Genomic DNA, 19870 nt, shown 5'->3' with positions numbered 1-19870 from the left:
AAATATTAAAACAATTATTAGCTGTCCCATTATCTACAAAGGAAGTGTAAAATGAACTGGCTCAAAAAAAAGGAAAGAAAAAAAAGGAGTCTGTTTTACCAGGTACAGTAATAAAGATATAAAATCTGCTAAATTAAAATGTAAATGCTCATTTGTATTAAGATTTTTCTAATTAGGGTTTATTTCCCTACCTAAACATATATTATGAAGTACCATTTTAATGATACAGAGTACAACAGCTTCAAATTCACTACTTCTTGGAACAATATTATAAATATATATTGACTTATTATTTTCAACAGATAAACTTACAGTAAACTTCCTTTTTAAACCAGCAGGCTGACATCCAAGGGATCGGCCAGAGGATAGAAATGTCCTTGGACTTAACTCTGGTGCTTCTTTACTGACATCCTGTTTAATAGCTATGCTTCCAGCAACTTTAACCTCCTCAACTGTGATTAAGTATCGGTCACCTTCTAAGTCATCTCCAGGCTTCACCTAAATTTTAAACAATACATTTTAAAGAACCAATAAGTTCTAAAACATAAATTCAAAATCACATATATCTAATTATTGGATTCTGTGTTCCAGTAGGTCACTAACACTACTAGCAAGACACAATAGGTATTCGATAAATAATTGTTAAATGTATGAATCGATAACTAAGTCTTTATTTATTATTATGTACTAGTTAAGAAGCACAAAAAGGAACAATACAGCAAAAAAATTGTCACCAATTTATGTATCCAATAATACACATATGAGACCCTTTGTTGCATGCAGGATGTACAATGACAAGCAGCACAAGTATGCCCTCTTTCAAGGAGTTCATCAGGAACTAAACGTAATTTTTTAAATTAGAGCTATTAAATAGCAATTATATATTTATCCTTATAAATTCAGATGAATTATATGCTCATAATTATTACAAATTAAATATTATTATAAATTATTAACTGAAATATTATAAATTATTAACTGAAATTGCTGAAATAATCATAATCCAAAAATGCATTTTAATTACTTGAATAAACAAAATATATTTTTTAAGATGTTTATTTTTGAGAGACAGAGAGACAGAGTGTGAGTGGGGGAAGGGCAGAGAGAGAGGGAGACACAGAATCCGAAGCAGGCTCCAGGCTCTGTCAGCACACAGCCCGACATGGGCTCGAACTCACAAACCATAAGATCATGACCTGAGCTGAGGCTGGATGTTTAGCTGACTGAGCCACCCAGACACCCCATAAACAAAATACTTCTAAAAAACAAAACAGGGGCGCCTGGGTGGCTCAGTCGGTTGAGTGTCTGACTTCAGCTCAGGTCATGATCTCACGGTTTGTGGGTTCGAGCCCCACATCAGGCTCTGTGCTGACAGCTCAGAGCCTGGAGCCTGCTTCAGATTCTACGTCTTCTTCTCTCTCTCTGCCCCTCCCCTGCTCACACTCTGTCAATCTCTCTCTCAAAAAATAAACATTAAAAACAAAAAAAATTTTTTAATAAAAAAAAACCCAAAAAACATAGCACCTGCCACCATCTCTGTAGCATAAAAATAAGATTATTAACCCCTGGTAATACACAAAATCTGTGTATTATCTCACACAATGTGCTTAGTCCTTACTCATTAGTAAATGATTTAAAATGAAATAACAGTAGTTAGGCCCAATTAAGCATCTACGGAGATAGTGCTTTTCCTCTTTATGATAAATATAAAGATACCACAACCACTATTAATGTCACATAAAATTTTAGAAGATTTATGGGGCGCCTGGGTGGCTCAGTCGGTTAAGCACCCGACTCTGGCTCAGGTCATGATCTCACGGTTCGTGGGTTCGAGTCCCGCATCGGGTTCTGTGCTGACAGCTCAGAGCCTGGAGCCTGTTTCAGATTCTGTGTCTCCCTCTCTCTCTGCCCCTCCCCTGTTCATGCCCTGTCTCTCTGTCTCAAAAATAAATAAACATTAAAAATTTTTTTCTTTAAAAATTTTAAAAGATTTAACACCATGGTCAAAATCAACACAATGATAACAAGAATATGCATTTTAACACTTTTAGAATCACCATACTAAACTGCTAAGCACTTCACATACATTATTTCTAATTTTTAGACCAACACAATGAAATCTGTCTATTGTCTATATTTTATAAACAGTAGAGAAGTTAGACACAAAGAGAGGTTAGCTAGGAAGCATTTGAAAGTGGGACATGAACCCAGAATGACCTACTTTAATAGCCTTATTCTTTACACTGAAATTGCCTTTAGTTCCCTTTTTTTCCCTCCAAAAGGGAAAAACAGAGAATAATTGAGAAAATATTATAAATAGGAATAATTTCACAAAATATTTCCCACTGTAGTTCTCAGCCTATCAAGATCATGTAATAGAGTTAGGATATAGGGTCACTTCCTGGGTTCAAATCCCAGCCCTACCACTGTAACTCTATGAACATGAGCAAGTTACTTAACTTTTCTGTACTGCACTCCTAATCTATAAAAATCACAGGGTTGTGGAAAGATTAAATGAAACAATATCTAAAAGTTTTTAGCACAGAGTGTGGCTAATAATAAATGTTCAATAAGTACTAACTATAATTAATACTATAGTAACACTAATAGTAACACTAACAGTATTTGACAATATTCATAAAGGAAAAAAAGAGATGTTTTTAACTTAAATATAGAGATTTAGATAACTTAAAAATAAGATAGAAACATTAAAATACCTCAAGGCACTTAAGAAATATACTCTCCAAACATTCTCCTTTGTCATCATATAAAATTGCCTGTATTAAAACAAATGTTAAACAATATAATATTGCTTTTCTTAAACATCTTCAATAAATAGCAAATCAAAAGTTGTTGCATAAGTAATCATATAATGAAAGAATTACCCACTTTGTTTTGGACTAGAAAGTGTATTTCAGCGTACCTGGGTGGCTCAGTGAGTTAAGTGTGACTTCAGCTCAGGCCATGATCTCATGGTTCATGAGATAAAGCCCACATTGGGCTTGCTGCCGTCAGTGCAGAGCCTGCTTCAGATCCTCTGTCCCCGTCTCTCTCTGCCCTCCCCAATTTGAGCACACTCACTCTCTCTCTCTCTCAAACAAACATTTTTTAAAAAGTAAAAAAAAACCAAAAAACAAAAACAAGGAAAAAAAGTGCATCTATCTCAAATGTTTCCTAAGCAACTATTCAGTCTGTGCAAGAGAGCAAAGGTATACACGTAAGGAATTCACAAACTTAATCTCTACCAGAAGGATCTGGGATGGAACTGGAAAGAAAACAGAACTGGAATGTATTAGAGGGCAAAACAGAAGGCAAAATGAGTAAAGAGATTATGGTAATGGTGTGGCACAGAGCACCAGGGAGATGATCAGTGCTTGAAATAAGTCATCAGCATTGGGACGGATACTTGTTTATGAGGTATAAGGAATAAAATTTGAAGGAGAAAAAGGAAACTAAGGTGGTTATAACTTTCTGGCTTTCTCCTCGTTATCTCTAGACATTTTTTATACCAGTTTCTCCACTAGTCCCTTAAATATTACTGTTTCCATCACTTTGGAAAATAGTTTGGCAGTTGCTTAAAAGGTTAAACATGAGATGCCACGTGATCCGGCAATTCCACTCCTAGATATATATACAGAGAAATGAAAACATAGATCTTCACAACTTCACAAATATTGCACACAAATGTTCATACCAACATTACACATAACACACACAACAGCCAAAAAAGTGGAAATGACTCATATGTATACCAATTGAAGAATGGATAAATAAAATGTGACATATCTACACAATAGACTATTACTGAACAATAAAAAGGAATAAAGTACTGACACATGCTTCAACATAGATGAACCTTGAAAACATGCTAAATGAAAGTAGTCATTCAATGAAAGAACACATATTATACAATTCCATACACGTGAAAAGTCCAGAATAGGCAAATCTATTAAGACAGTAAGTAGATTAGTGGTTGCTTAGGGTTGGGAGGTGGATACTGAGTAGTGACCATTAATAGGTATGGGATTTCTTTTAGGGGTGACAAATGTTCTAAAATTATACTGTAGCAATGGTCAGCAAAATTCTGTGAATATACAAAGAACCATTAAACTGAATACTTTAAATGGGTGAATTGAAAAGTTTGTGAATGTTATCTCAACACAACTCTTTAAAAGACTGGTGTTTACAAAGGCCCTATCTTTTCCCCTCTATTCTTTACATTCTCTACTCCATCCTTTGGCGATATCATCCACACAAACCAGATCATGTCATGCTTCTGTTCAAATCCTTCCAATGTCTCCACAGCTCCCAAAAAATAAGAACAAAAGTTCCTACAACGACCAATAAGGCTTACATAATCCCCTTTATCTCCATTCTCACCCTTGCTCACCCTACTCCTTGTTGTTTGCCTAACTCACTAGCCATACGTATTCATTTAGTTTATTGGTCTCTTTCCTCCATGCTATTTCCATGAAGTCAGGGATTTATGTGTTTTGCTCTCTCTGCATCCCCTAGAATAGTGTGTAACTCATAACAGGTTCTTAAAAAATATCTGCTAAATGAATAATGTATTCACTCCAGGAATTTCAAATATCTAAGTTTACATACTCCTAACATATCTATATCAGTGGCCCAGAACTTTCCTGAGTTCCAGGTCTCTAGAGACAATTACTTAAATGTTCCTAGGACAGAAAAAATTCAGTAAATTCAAAACAATGGAACTCAAAATCTTAATTTTTCCTCCTAAACTTGCTTTTTTTCTTTTTGAGATATCCTATTTCAGTACCATAAAAACAATACAAAAACCTGAAAGTCATTGTGAATTCTCACCTTTCACATCCAAGACCTTAAGATTCTATAATATTTTCATAATTTCTCCCTAATCATCCTTTCTCTCCACTGTCATTGCTAATGCCTGGTTGGCCAGACCCCCATCACTTTTTGTCTACATTATTCTTTAGACTACACTCTTCCTAACTTCATCCTACACAGCTCAGAAGTTATGATACATATTGCTGCCAAAGTGATCTTTCTAAAATAGAAACATGATTATGTCACTCTTCGACTCCTAATTCTTCACTGGCTCCTGAAGCAGAGAAGAAAAAGTCCTTCATTATATGACTCCTGACTGACTCTTTAGCTATATTCTACAACTGTCCAATATGAGTCCTTCATTCCAGGCATATTTAATTGCTTATAGTTCCCCAAATGTTTAATACACTTCCATACCTCCACGTTGTTACAGTTATACCATCTTTAGCTTCCGTCCCTCCAAGCTATCAATTCTGTTTACAAAACAAAACAAATCCTCAAAAACTATGCTTCATCTGGAAAGACTTCTCTGAACCAGAGTCAGACTTTGATGTCTCTCCTTTGTAATCTCATAGAACCCTAAGCATATCTCTTTACATATTATAATCTTATGTTCTCAGGTAAAAGCTCCTTGAAGGCAAAACTATAATAACAGTTACCATTTATTGCATTCTTACAGTGTGCCAGGTACTCTGATAAGAGATTTATACATTTTTCTTATTTTTCTTATTTAATCGTCAAGACAACTTAAACTATAGCCCTTGAGAGGCTAAATAACTTGCCAAGATTACACATCTAGTAAGTGAAGAACCAGGATTCAAACTAAGGTTGTTTGACATTAACTGGTCTTCCACATTGCCTCCATATGTCTTATTTAACTTCTCCCACTGCCTACCAGCAACATATGTTTATTGAATGATGACTCAATTAATGGAAGATGAGTAACTATGACAGTAAGAATTTGGATAGGTAGGGAAAAGGTAATACTAGTAAAAGAAATGGTGCAAGCAGTGGTTTGGATTTGAGAACAAGGCTGTAATTTAGGATCTACTAACTTTCTTGCATCACAGAAAATCCCTAGGACTAACTTGAATTTATCTTGTCTTCCTGTAACTTACCAATGAGAGGCATAAAATAGACATTCAATAAATATATGCTATACGTGCAGATAAAGTTGGATAACACTACTAGTGTGACCTAATATTATGATTTTGTAACAGAAGACATGAAGGATATGCAGAATCTAATCAGATGCCTTTTTTTTTAACGTTTATTTACTTTTGAGAGAGAAAGAAAGAGAGAGAGCAAGGAAGGGGCAGAGAGAGAGGGAGACAGAACGCAAAGCAGGCTCCAGACCCCGAACTGTCGGTACAGAGCCCGATGCAGAGCTCGAGCTCACAAACTGCGAGATCATGACCTGAGCCGAAGCCAGATGCTTAACCAACTGAGCCACCCAGGGGCCCCAGATGTCCTTTTAATATAAGACAAAATCTATAAGACTTTGCAGACTTGGCCCAACCAAATAGGAAAACTATTAAATATGTGTATACATATAGAGAGAGAAAGAACAGCTCAAACAGTGAATGGATTAATTAGTTTAAGACAAATTATTTAAAAATATGAATGAGGGCAGGCATAGACATTCATCTATTCAGATTAAAAGAATTAGGTAATTGCAAACTGGTGCAACCATTCTGGAAAACAATGTGGCGGTTCCTCAAAAAATTAAAAATAGAACTATTCTACAATCCAGCAATTGCACTATTAGGTATTTATCCAAAGGATACAGGAGTGCTGATTCGAAGGGGCACGTGCACCCCAATGTTTACTGCAGCAATATAAACAATAGTCAAAGTATGGAAAGAGCCCAAATGTCCATCAACTGACAAGTGGATAAAGAAGATGTGATATACATATACGATGGAATATTACTCGGCAATCAAAAAGAATGAAATCTTGCCCTTTGGAACTAGAATGCATTATGCTAAGTGAAATAAGTCAGTCAGAGAAAGACAAATATATGATTTCACTCATATGTGGAATTTAACAAACAAAACAGATGAACATAGGGGAAGGGAAGCAAAAATAAGATAAAAGCAGAGAGGGAGACAAACCATAAGAGACTCTAAATACAGAGAACGAACTGAGGGTTGCTGGTAAGGTGTTAGGAGCAAGGATGGGCTAAATGGGTGATGGGAATTATGGAGGGCACTGGTTGGGAGGAGCACTAGGTGTTATATGTAAGTGATGAATCACTAAACTCTATTCTTGAAATTATTACATTATATGTTAACTAACTTTGACTTAAATTTTAAAAAATAGGGATGCCTGGGTGGCTCAGTCAGTTGAATGTCTGACTTTAGCTCAGGTCATGATCTCAAGGTTCATGAGTTCGAGCCCCTCATCGGGCTCTGTACTGACAGCTCAGAGCCTGGAGCCTGCTTTGGATTCTGTGTCTCCCTGTCTCTCTGCCCCTCCCCCACCACGCTGTGTCTCTCTTTCTCTCTCTTTCAAAAATAAACATTGAAAAAAAATTTTTAATAGTAAGTAAAAATTAAAAAATAATAAAAGAATTAGATAATGCCATGACTTAAACCTAAGATATCAACTCTGAGACCAACACTCTCTAAAGGGCATGGACTTAGACATCCTGTTGTTACTCCCACTAAACACAAGGCTCAACATATCCCTTTATGATGCTGGTAAGGGTACAGTGATTATCTATAACCCTAGGTCTCAAGTCCCAGCCTAGAATCTAATTAGTAACTTGTGTTCACTGACATACCTTCAATTTACTTGGGCAGTAACATTTTTATCTAAAGTTTATTTATTTGTTTCTTTATTTTTAAGTAATCTCTACACCCAATGGGCTCAAACTCACAATTCACAACCCTGAGACCAAGAGTCACCTGCTCTATGGAATGAGCCAGCCAGGTGCCCCTAAAAAAAAATTTTTTTTTAACTATGGAAAAGGACTTTTTAACTCCTGAAACATTTAGAACTGGATAGTGATAAGGCAGTAAATCACCCCCAAAATATCAATGCTTTTGAATTAAGATCATGAATAGGTTTTAGTAATTATGCAACCCATGATTTTGAAGTATCTGTGCTATTTTAACATTCAAAAATTATTTTTTACTTTAAAAAGTACTTGTAATGTTTAAATTTACAAAGACAGATTATACATTTATGATCCCAAATGTGTAACTGAAAAATTCATTTTGGATATGTGGCCTTTATTTTTTTGTAACTCTTAGAGAGGAAGGAAAGGGGAGAGAGAGAGAAAGAAAGAAAGAAAATCAGAGTCACCTGGCTGGATCAATGCAAGCAGGAGAGAATGCAAGCAGGGGAGAAGAACAGAGGGAGAGAGAAAGAGAATCTTAAGCAGGCTCCATGCTCAGCACAGAACCCAACATGGGATTTGATCCTACAACCCTGGGATCATGACCTGATCTGAAATCAACAGTTAGATACTCAACTGAGCCCCAGATATGTGACTTTTTAAGTGAAAGAGGTGGGTAACTTAATTTTACTAAGTTTATAAACAGTATTAGAATACTTACAAAGCCTTAAGAATAACTATGTTTATGTTTAATTTACTAGATATAATAGAAGGATTTTGGCAATTGGGAGGTTTTTATTTGTTAGGACAACTAAAATGCTAAAGAAAGAAAATCAGAGGCACCTGGCTGGCTCAATTGGTATGACATGCAACTCTTTTTTTCTTTTTCTTTTTTTTGTACTTGAGAGATGGAAAGAGCTTGAGTGGGGGAGAGGCACAGAGGCAGGGAGAGGGAGCATCCCAAGCAGGCTCTGCACTGAATGTGGAGCCCAAGGGAGGGCTTGATCCCACAACCCTGGGATCATGACCTGAGCTGAAATCAAGAGTCAGACACTCAACCGACTGAGCCACCTATGTGCCCCAGCATGCAACTCTTGATCTTGGGATCATGAGTTTGAGCCCCACATTGGATGTAGATATTACTTTGGGGGAAAAAAAAAAGAAAGAAAAAAAAACCGGACACCTGGCTTGTTCAGTAGGAGGAGTATTTCACTTTTGATCTAAGGGTTGTGGGTTTGAGCCCCATGTTGGGTATAGATTACTTAAAAACAAAATCTTAAAAAAAAAAAAAAAAGAAAAAGAAAAAAGAAAATAAATTTATAAATTTAAAATATTTAAAATTTTATGTTTAAAAAAAATTTTATGTTTGTTACTAGACTGATGATTAAAAGTATCCAGTTTGTTCAACTTAACTTGACTGAACATTAAACCCACTGAACGTTAAAGTTAATAGGAAGTATAAGTTGAACTTGAAGGCTTAAAGCAAAACGATTTTTTTCTTTTAATTTTGTTTTAACTAATTGCTAATTTAAAAATAATAACAAGTAGCCTTTCTACATTGAAAAGCTTCTCTGGTAATTTCACAATGATAGATATGTAGAATAAGGACAGAATATGGAGATCTTTAACTGCTAACTGAGAAGTATGACTTCTAACTTTATGTATTGTCAACTCAAATGTGTTGGAGGGTTTTTTGTTTTTTGTTTTTAATTTGTAGTATTAACAGAGACAGCAGAATGGTTAGGATATGGGCTCTGGAGCCAAAAAGCCTAGGGTCACATATGACTTCTCCATTTTCTAACTGTGAGATCTGTGGACAAGTTACTTCACCTTTCTGTGCTTCAGTTTCATCCTCAGTAAAATAAAGATAAAAATAGTACCTAATAGTGGAGTTACATAGACTAAGTAAGTTGACACATTTAAAAAATTTTTTTTTCAACGTTTATTTATTTTTGGGACAGAGAGAGACAGAGCATGAACGGGGGAGGGGCAGAGAGAGAGGGAGACACAGAGTCGGAAACAAGCTCCAGGCTCTGAGCCATCAGCCCAGAGCCTGACGCGGGGCTCGAACTCACAGACCACGAGATCGTGACCTGGCTGAAGTCGGACGCTTAACCGACTGCGCCACCCAGGCGCCCCAGTAAGTTGACACATTTAAAGCATGCCTGGCACCTAGTAAGCAGTTGACAATATAAGTTTTTTTAAAAATCCATCTGGGGGGCACCTGGGTGGCTCAGTTGGCTGAGCATCCTACTTCGGCTTGGGTCATAATCTCGTGGTTTGTGGGTCTGAGCCCCACATCAGGCTCTGTGCTGACAGCTCAGAGCCTAGAGACTGCTTCAGATTCTGTGTCTCCCTCTCTCTGGCCCTCCCCTGCTTGCACTCTGTCTCTCACAAAAATAAATAAACATTAAAAAAAAATGTTTTTTTAATCCATCTGGGAAGGGGAATGAAGGGACAAAATGGATGAAGACGTCAAAAGACACAAAATTCTAACTATAAAAATAAATAATGTACAGCACAGTGACCATAATTAATACCACCATACTGCATATTTAAAAGTTGCTAAAAGTAAATCTTAAAAGTACTCATCACAAAAAATAAAAGAAAAAAAATTTTGTTAACTATATATGGTGACAGATGGTACCCTACACTTACTGTGATCATTTTGCAATGTATATGAATATCAAATCACTACACTGTACACCTGAAACTAACATAATGTTAAATGTCAATTATACCTCAATAAAAAAATAAACAAATAGAGCAGATTGCTCTCCCTAATTGGGTGGGCCTCATCTGATCAGAGGAAGGACCGAAGAGAATAAAAAGCTTGAGTAAGAAAAAACTCCTCCTGCCTGATTGTCTCTCAGCTGAGTTATGAGTGCTCTCCTGCCTTTTGACTCAAACTGAAATACTGGCTCTTCCTGAGTCTCAAGCATTCCAACATTTATATTGAAACTACACTATTGGCTTTCTTGGGTCTCCCATCTTACCAACTATGGATCTTGGGACTTGTCAGCTTCCACAATCACATGATCCAATTCCTTAGAATAAATCTCTTTTCTCCCTCTCTCTCTCTACATGTGTGTATACACACACACACACACACACACACACACACACACAGGGATAAAAGAGAGAGTAAGAAAGATTTATATACCTTTATGTATTTCTTTATAAGTACATGTAAGACTGAGTCCTAAGGAAAAATTTAAAGTTTGAGAAGAGAATGAGCCTACAGAAAATACTTAGACGTCAGTAAGCAACATCAGGAAAGTGTGGTGTCACAAAAGTCAAATGAAGAGGTATCAGGAAGAAGAATGGAGGAGCCAACAGTGTTGCATAAGGTCATGAGAACTGGTTAAAGAATATTACAATTTGGCAGATGGAGATCTTTGGGGGTGAGAAAAGAAACCCATAGAAGGATTACCATATCTAGTAAAGTAAAAGATCACCCTAGCAAATAATTCTCTCAAGACTGATAGGTACATATCACAATCAAAGTAACTGACTGAAAGAAAACATGAAAATAAAGAGTACTCTGTACATAATTTTAGAAATCAGCAACTTTTCTACAATGGTGTGTCAACTCTGTACATACCATTTCCCTCTATTACCATGTTAGAAATATATTTTAATATTTTTTTATCATTAAACTCATGCCTGCAAAGAAAAAAAATATGCCAAAATTCCTAAATCATTTTATAGAAAACCTAATTCAACTTTTGAAAATCAAAACAAATTCAATAATATTTACTGAACTTTTATAATGCACAAATTAATCACTATAATCATCTGATCACTTCTGTTTTCATATTGTTTCAGTTTATGGACAAATTTAACATTCTATCATCTATAGAGTCTTTTTTAATACTCAATCAAAAGGCAAGAATCTAGCTCTTGAATTTTGTAGTCAACTGCTTTGTACTTACTTTGTTTCCCAAGTGAGTGATCTTCAGAGTTCCATCTCGCCACACTTTTGACTTCTTCATTTTTTGATGAGTATATAGTACCTTATTTCCAAAAGTACAAAAGAAATGGTTTCTTTTTACATGTATTAAATGTTATATATCTTTATACACTTCCTACCCACAAAAAATATTTAGACATCTTTTATCGAAACAAAACATATAATAATAACAACAAAACATGAGGTTGTCTGGTTGATTCAGTTGGCACAGTACATAACTGTGAGTTCAAGGCCCACACTGGGCCCTGAGCTTACATGAGAAAACAATAATAATAATAAATAACAACAAACATCAATTTAAAAAAAAGAAACTTGGTAGTAGAAGTCAAGGCAGGAAAGAAACAAGATAAAATCTAAAGAGGAAACTGAAAAGTTAACTGGACATCAACAATTTTGAGGGGCACCAGGGTGGCTTAGTCACTTAAGCATCCGACGCTTGATTTCAGCTCAGGTAATGATGCCAAGGTTGTGGGACTGAGCCCCATATTGGGCTCTGTGCTGAGTGTGGAACCTGCTTAGGATTTTCCCCACCTCTACCCCTCTCTCCTGCTTGCACGCACACTTATACACTCTCTTTCTCTCGTTCAAAAAAATAATAACAATGATAATTTTGAGCTTCTCAGTCATCTGTGGGAAGGAAAATATTTGTTGAGTTATACAGAAGTCATGATCTGTGCTCAAAATGTAGTCCAGAGACTCCTATAAGTCCCCAAGACCTTTTCAGGGGTCTATGAGGTCATAGGTCTATGAGGTCATATTTTCGTGATGTTATTTGCCTTTTCTCTCATTTCTTCAGGCATGCAGAATGGAGTTTCCCAGGGTTATGTATACGCAATGTTGTAAGATTCAATTTCAGACTAATGCAGAGGCAGATCTGAGAATCTAGCGGACTTTTATTAAGTCAATTGCTCGGAGGATTTGCAAAAAAAAGTAAAGCAATGCCACTTTTTTCTATGTGTTTTTCTTCTGTTGTTGTTTTGGAAAATATAGCTATTTCCATTTAAAAAAATAATTTATGTCCGATGTAATGGCTTATTTTTAATGAATTAATAAATATTTTTTAAATTTGTTACAATTTATCATATGAAAGACATCAATAGACATAAGCCCCATAATCAAAAATTCTCTTGGGTCTCCAATAATTGTTTACAGCATAAAAGGATCCTAAGACCAAACAGTTTTAAGAATCACTAATCTAGATAGAAGAGGCATGCCAATTCTTCAAAAGAAATTATTTCCTGGTCCTAACAAAGAGCTTACAAAGAGTTTGTTCCAAAGGACTTTGTATAACAAACCTGAATAGTAGGCAAGAGATAGGGTTGCCAGGTAAAACATCAGGCAATATTTGAAATATACATATTTATACCAAAAAAATTATTCACTGTTTATCTGATACTTAAATTTAACTAAGTGTCTTGCTTTTAGGTTCTGAGGTTGTTTGTTAAATCTATCAACCCTAGCAAGACATTTGTGAAATGTGAAAGGAAGTAAGAAAAAGGAAATAGTGGGGCACCTGGCTGGCTCAATGGATGGAGCGTGCAATTCTTGATCTCAAGGTTGTAAGTTAGTGCCCCACAGTGGGTGTAGAGATTACTTGAAAATAAAATATTAAAAAATAATAATAATAATAAAATAAAGAGGATTTTAAAAAAAGAAAAAAGGAAGTAGTGAAAACTGGTAAGACTCACAATAAATTCCTGGCTTTCCATTATTTCTTCCGAAGTTATAAACGAGTCAGGTCCAGAAAATAACTGTGGTTATTTAATTATTTGTATCACCTAAAATGAAAACAAAGAACATTCAACCTTGATGAAAAGAATAAATATCAAACACAATTGTTTCCCACAAACTCGACAGAAGAGAGAAATCTGAGAGTTCTAAGTCTCCTAGAATCACCAAGGGAAACATAGGTATAATCAAATTATCTGATACTAAGTACACAATAAAAGAGTGATCCTACCCTGTGGAAAAAGAATTTGCCAAGAAAAACTAAAAGAGTAAACTAAGTAAAATATGTAAGATAATGTATATTATAAAATACATAAAATAACATGTTATTAATATATATTATATAACAATAATATATATATTATATAAAATAATTAGCGTGGAAAGCTTTTTCTAGGTGCCATAACATGTATCTGAAAATGATCCCACAACATATGGGATCCTTGTGGAAAGAGCTTCAATTTTCCATTTTCTAAATTGCTATAGGCACCACAAGATGGCCCCCTTGCGTTTTGAATTTTTCCTTTTACATCTTAAAGTCAACATATCCTAGCATCCAAGAATATACAAATTTCCTCTGCAAGGAATAATCTTTGCAATATCACTGCAATGATATTGGAATGAGTACTGTAGGTATCCTATGCTACTGGATAAAATTGTTACTGTGGGCAAATTTAGAAATCTAAAATTACTGATGGGGAATTGAAGAAGTAAACAGAGATGCCAATGAAAAAAAAATTTCTAAAGCACTGGTTCCAAAGGTATGAACCCTGGACTAACAAGACAACATCACCTGGGAACTAGTTAGAAATTCAAGGTCTTGGGTCCCACCCCTGACCTGTTCAATCAGAGAGTCTAAGTTCAGGCCCAGTACTTCGTTTTAACATGCCCTACAAGTGATAGTGATATATGCTCAATTTTGAGAACACACGGCTAAACCACCCAGGATGATTCAATAGAAGTATAATTTGCGATTCTAGATTCAAATCCCCTTTCATACATATAAAATATACCACATACGTATCATTTATAAATTACATATATTATTTCCCTTAGTACTTGCCAGACAATGTGCTAAACTAGGTACTAAAATGAACAAAATACTATTCTTAATCAAGGAAATTTCAGTGTAGCAGGGTGAAAAACAGTACTTACAATAAACCATGACAGAAATAAGCACAGGAGGGGCACTTAACTGGGTCTAGGGCATCAAATAAGGCTTCCCGAAGAACATAATGTCTAAGCTGCAAGTTGAAATAACCATAACCAAAAGATGCCAGGAATGTATTTCCAAAATGAAATCAATATATACAAGGACCTGTGAAAAGACACAGCAAGGCATGATCAAGGAACTCGGTACAATTAAGGAGTCAAGATAGGGAATAGTGAGAGAGAAGACTGAAAAAAACCGAGAAATAATAGGAGTCAGAGGGCCTTCTATGCTATGCCGAGTTGTTTGAACTTTGCATAAAGGCAGCGGGAAGGGTAGGGTTTTAAGAATAAGATTACATAATCTGATTTGGGTTTTACAAAGATTGCTCTGGCTGCTGAATGGAGATAGGAGGGATAAGGGATTAGGCAAACGAGGTATGAATACTTGCCCCAGGACATAGTTCACAGGACGGGACACAGGCCTATGGAGGCACTGCCTTTCAGAGATAAAAACTCCCATATCCTACACCCCTCCCCTCAAACCCACAGGAATTGCTAAATCCCTAATGAATGCCAAGAAGATAACAGATGTCCAGAGAAACACATCTTTCACTACTGTTTTAGAGCAACTTGCTCCCAGCCACTGAATGTGTTGGACATTCTACATATGTATGAGACTACATGGTGTAGGCACAGTGCTTGGCATGTGGCAGTTATTGATATGAGATTGCTTTAATAACAGCTATCATTTATTCAGTGCAATTATGTGCTAGACATCTAACATGCTTTAAATGCTCACCACCTTACTGTATAGATTTCAATTTTCACATTATTTTACAAAAAAAGGAAACGAAAGTATATATCAGTAAATAATTTGCCCAAGATCACAAAATAAATGGCAGATTCAAAATTCAAAACTAAGTAGTTTAGGGGCCCCTGCCTGACTCAGCCCCTAGAGCATGCACCTCTTGATCTCCAGTTGAGTTCAAGCCCATGGTGGGCATAAAGTTTACTTAAAAAAATACGAAATTTTAAAAACTAAGTAGTGTAAACTCTGGCACTCATACTCACAAATATGACATATAACTATTTATTGAGTGCCTACTATATCAGGCAGGAAGTAGACTAGATAATTTATATCATATAAAAATTATATATAATATTTGCCAGTCTCAGAATCCTGAAGGCATGATCTAGAGCACTGGTTTAGATATTATCACCACAACATACAGATTAGGAAACCGGTATTTACTAATACAGGATTACTTATATTCTATTTAGGAATTGCAAGATAAATCCCCATTGTTTTCCTAAATCTGAGATACTACTTGCGGGATTTACAATTTAAAAGGAATTGTAAAGATCCATGCTCTCAGAAGTGTAAATTAGATAATAAAAAAAAAAAAAAGACTAGCTTAAAAAAAAAAGGCTAACTGTATTCAAAAATATTTAAAGAGGCCTGGAGTGCCTGGGTGGCTCATTCGGTTAAGCACCTGACTCTTGATTTTGATTCAGGTCATGGTTCGTGAGTTCGGGCCCTACATCAGGTTCCTACTGACAGTGAGGAGGCTACTTGGGATTCTCTCTCACCCTCTCTCTCTGCTCCTCCCTCTCACACAGGTGCACACACTTGCTCTCCATCGCAAAATATATAAATTTTTTTTTTTTAAAAGAAGAGCTAGTAACTATTCTTCTCAAACTGTTCCAAAAAATAGAATTGGAAGGAAAGCTCCCAGACTGATTTTACAAGACCAGCATTACCTTGATTCCAACCAGACAAAGACCTCACTAAAAAGAAAAATTACAGGCCAATATCAATGATGAACACGGATGCAAAAATTCTCAACAAGACATCAGCAAATCAAATCCAACAGTATATTAAAAGAATTATTCACCATGGTCAAGTGGGATTTATTCCTGGGCTGCAAGGGTGATTCAGTCTTCACAAATCGATCAACATGATACACATTAATAAAACGATAAGAACTATATGATCTTGTCAAAAGATGTAGGAAAAGCATTTGACAAAATACAGCATCCATTCTTGATAAAAACCCTCAACAAAGTAGGTATAGAGGGAACATACCTCAACATCATAAAAGCCATATATGAAAGACACATAGCTAATATCATCCTCAATGGGGAAAAACTGAGAGCTTTTCCTTATAGTCAGGAAGGAATAAGACAGATTTCCAGTCTCACCATTACTATTTAAATAGTACTAGAAGTCAGCCTCAGCAATCACACAACAAAAAGAAAACAACAGGCATCCAAATCAGCACGGAAGAAGTCAAACTTTAATATTTGCAGATGACATGATACTCTATGTAGAAAACCGGAAAGACACCACCAAAAAAATTACCAGAATACATGAATTCAGCAAAGTCTCAGGATATGAAATCAACATGCAGAAATCTGTTGCATTTCTATACACCAATACGAAGCAGCAGAAAAAGAAATCAAGCAATCTATCCCATTTGTAATTGCACCAAAACGATTAGATACCTAGGAATAAACCTAGGTAAATAAAGAGGTAAAAGACCTATACTCTTGAAGACTATAGAACACTTATGGAAGAAATTGAGGAGGACACAAAGAAATGGAAAAGCTTTCCATGCTCATGGAGTGGAAGAAAAAACATTGTTAAAATGTCTATAGTACCAAAAGGAATCTACATATTCAATGTAATCACTATCAAAGTAACACCAGCATTCTTAACACAGCTAGAACAATCTTAAAATCTGTATGGCACCACAAAAGACCCCAAATAGCCAAAGCAATCCTGAAAAAGAAAAACAAAATTGGAGGCATCCTGATTCTGGATTTCAAGCTATATTACAAAGCTTTAGTCATAGAGACAGTATGGTACTGGCACAAAAACAGACACATAGATCAACAGAACAGAATAAAGAACCCAGAAATAAACCCATAATTATACGGTCCATTAATCTTTGACAGAGCAGGGAAGAATATCCAATGGAAAAAAGACAGTCTCTTCCACAAATGGTGTTGAGAAAACCAGACAGCAATATGGAGAAGAATGAAACCAGACCACTTTTTTACACCATACACAAAAATAAATTCAAAACGGGGGTGCCTGGGTAGCTCAGTCAGTTAAGTGTCCAACTCTTGGTTTTGGTCATGATTTCACAATTTGTGAGATCAAGCCCCATATCAGGATCTGCACTGGCAGCACAGAGCCTGTTTGGGATTCTCTAGCTCCCTCTGCCCCTCCTCAGCTCATGCCATGTTTGTCTCTCTTAAAATAAATAAATAAACAAACAAATAATAAATTTCAATGCATGAAAGAACTAAATGTGAGGTAGGAAACCATCGAAATCCTAGAAGAGAACAAGCAGCAACCTCTTTGACCCTGGCCAGAGTAACTTCTTACTAGAGACATTGTGGAAGGCAAGGGAAACAAAAGCAAACATGAAGTATTGGGACTTTATTTAGATAAAAAGCTTCTGCACAGGGAAGAAAACAATCAGCAAAACTAAAAGGCAGCCTACGGAATGGAAGAAGATATTTGCAAGTGGCATATCTGATAAAGGGTTACTATCCAAAATCTATAACAAACTTATCAAACTCAACACCCCAAAAATAAACAATCCAGTTAAGAAATGGGCAGAAGGCACGAATAGACATTTTTCCAAAGAAGACATTCAGATGGCAAACAAGACACATGAAAAGATGCTCAACATCACTCAGCATAAGGGAAATACAAATCAAAACCACAATAAGATACCACCTCACACCTGTCAGAATGGCTAAAGTAAACAACACAAGAAACAACAGGTGTTGACCAGGATGTGGAGAAAGGGGAACCCTCTTGAGTTGTTGGTAGAAATGCAAACTGGTGCAGCCACTCTGGAAAACATAATGGAGGTTCCTCAAAAAGTTAAAAATACAACTACCCTATAGTCCAGCAAATGCACTAGTATTTGCCCAAAGGATAAAAAAAGTACAGATTCAGAGGTACATGCATCCCAATGTTTATAGCAACATCAACAATAGCCAAACTATGGGAAAAGCCCAAATGTCCAGCAACTGATGAATGGATAAAGAAGATGTGTTGTATCTACACATATATACATGTACACACAATATAATATTACTCAGCGATCAAAAAGAATGAAATCTTTCCATTTGCAACGATGTGGATGAAGCTAGAGTATATTACGTTAAGCCACATAAGTCAGTCAGAGACTTACAGGATGGGGGGAAAAAAGGGAAACAAACCATAAGAGACTCTTAAGGATAAAAAACAAACTGAGGGTTGATGGAGGGAGGAAGGCGGGAGACAGTAGATGCATGATGGGTACCAAGGAGGGCATTTGTGAAGAGCCCTGGGTGTTGTATGCAAGAGATGAATCACGGAGTTCTACTCCTCAAACCAAAATTGCACTGTATGTTAATTAACTATAATTTACATAAAACTTTGAAAAGAAAAAAAATTTTCCTTAAAGTCTTCATCTAACCACATCAAGTGTTGATCCACTAAAGGGTCAAAGTTTAATGTGGAAAACTTTTAAAGTGGTATGGAGCCCTCAGATGGTGTGATGATTATATAACCAGACACATACAAACACACCCACCACACACATACATACTCATACATCCTTACACTGCTTTGTACATTCATATATAAAATACAGTGTTCTCAATGAGTACCACTTCCTTTTAAGTACCACAAGATTTTTTTGGTCTTTTATTCTGGAACAAGCAGGACCTTTAGAATCCCTAAATGGTTGATTCAAAAGTTTGAGTCTCGAACCCAATATCCTGTTTAAGAAACCAGTCAGTCCAAGTAACCAAAAGAAGCCCACACTTCATTTACCAAGATAGTAATTACCATGATCCTGTGTTAACCAAGTGGCAATGAGACTTGACCCTTTGTCAGTCCTAAAAACAAACAGAAAAACCCTCCCTGGTCCTTACACGTATGCGGGAACTGCAGAGCAGAGGCTTGGAAACGCGGCGAAGAGGAGGCAGCAATTTTACAGGGATTCGGAGCAAGTTGCGACAATCACTACCCAAACGTGGTCCGCACGGCACCCGGACCAGTCCGCTTCTGGCGGAACAGATTCTTTTAACTCTTTGCCCTAAATCAGTGACGCTGCCTCTCGCTCAAAATCCCCTTGCTATCCACCCTCAATCCCGGGAAAACAGTTCACTTCACCGGTCCATTGTATAAAATCCACTTTCGAATTTCTCCCGCGAAAAACTGTGACGTCATTAGCCCGCGACCGGAACAAATCAGGACCCAATACTTGGCCCGCCCACGAGAAGCAGCATTTTCAAACCGCCAAACTTTTCGCTGAGAGCCTAGGCCAGCCGCGTACTCCGACGCCCCGCCCCCT

At 36.4% G+C, this 19870-nt stretch overlaps 1 protein-coding gene across 6 annotated transcripts in view; it reads right to left on the bottom strand.

The window, feature by feature from the left end:
• Positions 1-19868, bottom strand: part of ZGRF1 (zinc finger GRF-type containing 1) — an 83868-nt gene extending 64000 nt beyond the window's left edge. For 3 of the 6 annotated variants that reach the window (XM_027062771.2, XM_027062787.2, XM_027062792.2), the window contains exons 1-5: positions 19449-19837; positions 13316-13405; positions 11590-11670; positions 2718-2777; positions 313-498 (exon numbers count right to left, since the gene is read on the bottom strand). In XM_027062771.2, coding sequence (XP_026918572.1) covers positions 313-498; positions 2718-2777; positions 11590-11670; positions 13316-13336 — 348 coding nt within the window. In that variant the 5' untranslated portion in view covers positions 13337-13405; positions 19449-19837. Of the gene's footprint in view, positions 1-312; positions 499-2717; positions 2778-11589; positions 11671-13315; positions 13406-19448 lie in introns of all 6 variants that reach the window. The other 3 variants (XR_008296187.1, XR_008296188.1, XM_027062777.2) reach the window with 3 other exon arrangements.
• Between the last annotated feature and the right edge of the window lie 2 nt (positions 19869-19870).

This window comes from Acinonyx jubatus, chromosome B1 (assembly GCF_027475565.1).
Source record: "Acinonyx jubatus isolate Ajub_Pintada_27869175 chromosome B1, VMU_Ajub_asm_v1.0, whole genome shotgun sequence".
NCBI classification, from domain to species: domain Eukaryota; kingdom Metazoa; phylum Chordata; class Mammalia; order Carnivora; family Felidae; genus Acinonyx; species Acinonyx jubatus.
The sequence above is the reverse complement of the archived record's forward strand: the minus strand, read 5'-3'. Positions and strand labels throughout refer to the sequence as shown.